Genomic DNA, 3,521 nt, shown 5'->3' with positions numbered 1-3,521 from the left:
GTATGAAATGAGCAGATTTAGTCAATCGATCTACAATAACCCATACCGAATCCTTCTTGGTAGGCGTTAAGGGCAGCCTACTCATGAAATCCATGGTTACTCTCTTCCACTTCCAAAGTTGAATCTTAACTGGCTGTAGTAATCCTAAAGGTAACTGATGTTCAGCCTTCACTTGCTGACAAGTTAAACATTTACCCACAAAATCAGTAACTTCACGTTTAAGACCAGGCCACCAATATAACTCACGAAGGTCATGGTACATTTTATCCCCACCAGGATGCATAGCAAAAGGACAACTATACGCCTCTCGTAGAATAGACTACCTCAAATCATTATCCCTCGGTACATAGACACTCCCACGGAAACACAATACTCCTTTACTATTCAACCCAAAATCTGAAGTTTCCCCATTCTCAACCTAACGGAAACGAGGAACCAGTGACTCATCCAACAACTGTTTACCCTTAATTTGTTCAATCCACATCGATCTAACTTGTAGCTCAGCCAACAAGCTACCATCATCAAACAAGCTGAGACGAGCAAACATCGCTTTCAAATCAGATACAGCCCTACAGCTCAGTGTGTCTGCTACCACGTTAGCCTTACCAGGATGGTAGTCAATTGAGCAATCATAGTCCTTAAGCAGCTCTATCCATCTTCGCTGCCTAAGATTCAACACCTTCTGAGTGAGGAGGTACTTAAGACTCTTGTGATCTGTGTAAATAGTACACTTCTCACCGTAGAGATAATGCCTCCAAATTTTCAGTTCGAATACCACCTGAACTAAATCTAAGTCATGAGTAGGCTAATTCACCTCGTGAGGCTTAAGCTAACGAGATGCATAAGCAACCACCTTACCCAACTGCATTAGCACACAACCCAAACCAGCGTGTGATGCATCACCGTAGATAGTGAATTCCTTCCCAGACTCTGGCTGTATTAAGATAGGGGCCTCAGTTAGAACTTTCTTCAATTTCTCAAAACTTTCTTACTGTTTATCATCCAATTAAACGGTACCCCTTTTCGAAGCAACTTAGTTAGAGGCGTATCAATCAAGGAAAACCCCTCAACAAAACATCTGTAATACCCTGCCAGACCTAGAAAACTTCGAATCTCAGATACAGTCTTAGGTGGTTTCCATTCCAGTACAGCTTCAATTTTTTGAGGGTCAACCCTAATCCCCTCGGCAGACACCACGTGACCCAGAAATGTCACTTTTCGCAGCCAGAACTCACACTTACTGAACTTAGCAGATAGCTACTTCTCCCTTAAAATCTGTAAAACAGTTCAAAGATGAGCATCATGTTCATCCTCGATTCTCGAATACACCAAGATATCATCTATAAAGACCACCACAAACCGATCCAAATAGGGCTGGAATACTCGGTTCATTAGGTCCATATAGGTAGCTGGTGCATTCGTCAGCCCAAACAGCATCACTAGGAACTCGTAATGACCATAACAAGTCCTAAACACAGTCTTATACACATCAACCTCCTTAACTTTCAACTGATGGTACTCAGAACGAAGATCTATTTTGGAGAAAATCGATGCTCTTTGTAACTAATCAAATAAATCATCTATCCTCAATAAGGGATACTTATTCTTGATAGTAAGTTTATTCAATTGTCGATAGTCAATGCACATGCGCACGATCCCATCCTTTTTCTTTACGAACAACACTGGTGCTCCCCACGAAGACACATTAGGTCGAATGAATCCTTGATCCAACGGTTCTTGGATTTGAGCTTTTAACTCTACCAGTTTCTTCGGTGCCATCCTATAAGGGGCGATAGACACTGGAGCCGTTCCTGGTAGAAGCTCAATTCCAAATTCTACTTTGCAGCTCGGAGGTAACCCAAGGAGCTCATCAGGAAAAACATCGAAAACATCTTTAACAGTTCTGACATCCCCAACAGAAGGACCCTCAGAATTAGATGCACCAATATAAGCTAGAAACGCTTCACAACCCTTGCGAACCAGTTTTTCTACCATTAATGCAGAAATCACATTAGACAGAAAATCCCTTCGCTCCCCAATCATAGCCATCTCCCCATCCTCAATAGTTTTTAATACCATACGCTTAGCAGCACAATCCAAACTTGCACGATGATTAACCAACCAATCCATCCCCAAGATTAGGGCGAATTCACCAAAAGATAGTTCCATCAAATCTGCTAGAAATATAACTCCTTGAACCTCTAGGGGCATAGCTCTGACCAACTTGTTTACTCTTACCGGTTGTCCTATTGGACTTAACACAGTCATCTCTTTAACAATACTCTCACACATTATACCCAAGGTGCTAGGCACAATGCATGCAATGTATGAACGCGTAGACCCTATATCAATTATGAACGTACCAGTTATAACATCTGGAGCGTCACCATCCTCTAGGCGACGAGCAGCATAAATCAGTGCTGGCTACCTCGCCTCACTGTTAGCAACACCTTCCCCTAACGTTCCACGACTTCGTCCTACACCAATTCCACCTCTAACCTGTCCACGGACTCTCGGTGGCTGCTGACCACCTTTCACTAGCTGAACAAAACCCTGACCTACAACTTGCATTTGAGTAGGCCTCTGGGGACAATCCTTAACTTGATACTCCTTAGACCCACATCTGAAACATGCCCCAATCTTCTTCCAACACTCACCCAGATGATGTTTCCCACAGTCAGCACAAGGCTATAGTCTAGCAACAGTAACCCCAGCTCAGACTGGCCTATAAAACTTGACCTTCTTTTTAGTCCTTCCAAAAGAACTTGAGGGCTCTGAATCCTTCCTATACCTGCCCCTATCTTTCTCACAGTTCTAGCGCTTAGAGTGCCTCACATCCTCGGTGATTTTTTCCTTTTTCAATTAGAGTAGAAAAATCTTACTCCCTCTATGGAGCTATCAGGACTTGTAACTCATCTCGAAGGCCATCCTCAAATCTCACATAGAGTTCATACTCAGTTGCCACTATCCCACATGCATAGTGACTCAGTCGCAGGAACTCTGCCTCATATTTTGCCACAGTCTTTTTCCCTTGGGTCAAGCTGAAAAATTCCTTTCTTCGGGTGTCCACATAACTTGCGCACACATACTTTCCTTGAATAGTCGACTTAAAGAAATCCCATGTTAACCGATCGGCCTGAGTACCCTCTCTCACGGTAAGCCACCACTGATAGGCCTCGTCTCGTAGTAAAGACACTGCACCTTTTAGCTTTTGCTCAGAAATACAGTCAAGATCATCCATTTTTCTTTTCGTGGCTTCCAACTAGTATTCAGCCACATTAGGGGCTACTCCGAAAATACCGCTGAAAATTTCTACTTCATTCGACCGGAGTTATTTTAAAATTGACCCACGGCCCACAGCACTTGTACTGGTCCCTGCGACCCTTTTCAAAATATGGAGCATAGCTTAGGATAGTGCATCATCCCCAGCCGCTCGATTGAATGATCCTGTCTCAGTCACCGGTGAAGTTGGTGCTTCCCTATCCTCAACATTAGGCATGTGGCCCGATGCCGTAGTCCCA

The 3,521-nt window shown here is 43.5% G+C and overlaps 1 protein-coding gene across 1 annotated transcript; it reads right to left on the bottom strand.

The window, feature by feature from the left end:
• Nucleotides 1-319: 319 nt before the first annotated feature.
• Nucleotides 320-3,241, bottom strand: LOC105762020 (uncharacterized). Its single transcript, XM_012579941.1, has 8 exons — nucleotides 2,906-3,241; nucleotides 2,439-2,688; nucleotides 1,654-2,342; nucleotides 1,361-1,468; nucleotides 1,018-1,257; nucleotides 835-934; nucleotides 494-714; nucleotides 320-418 (listed from the first exon to the last, which is right to left on the bottom strand). The coding sequence occupies exons 1-8, from the start codon at nucleotides 3,239-3,241 to the stop codon at nucleotides 320-322; spliced, it is 2,043 nt and encodes a 680-aa protein (XP_012435395.1).
• Between the last annotated feature and the right edge of the window lie 280 nt (nucleotides 3,242-3,521).

Source organism: Gossypium raimondii, chromosome 12 (genome assembly GCF_025698545.1).
Source record: "Gossypium raimondii isolate GPD5lz chromosome 12, ASM2569854v1, whole genome shotgun sequence".
Taxonomy (NCBI): domain Eukaryota; kingdom Viridiplantae; phylum Streptophyta; class Magnoliopsida; order Malvales; family Malvaceae; genus Gossypium; species Gossypium raimondii.
Note: the sequence above shows the minus strand (reverse complement) of the source record. Positions and strands in the feature narration are given on the sequence as shown.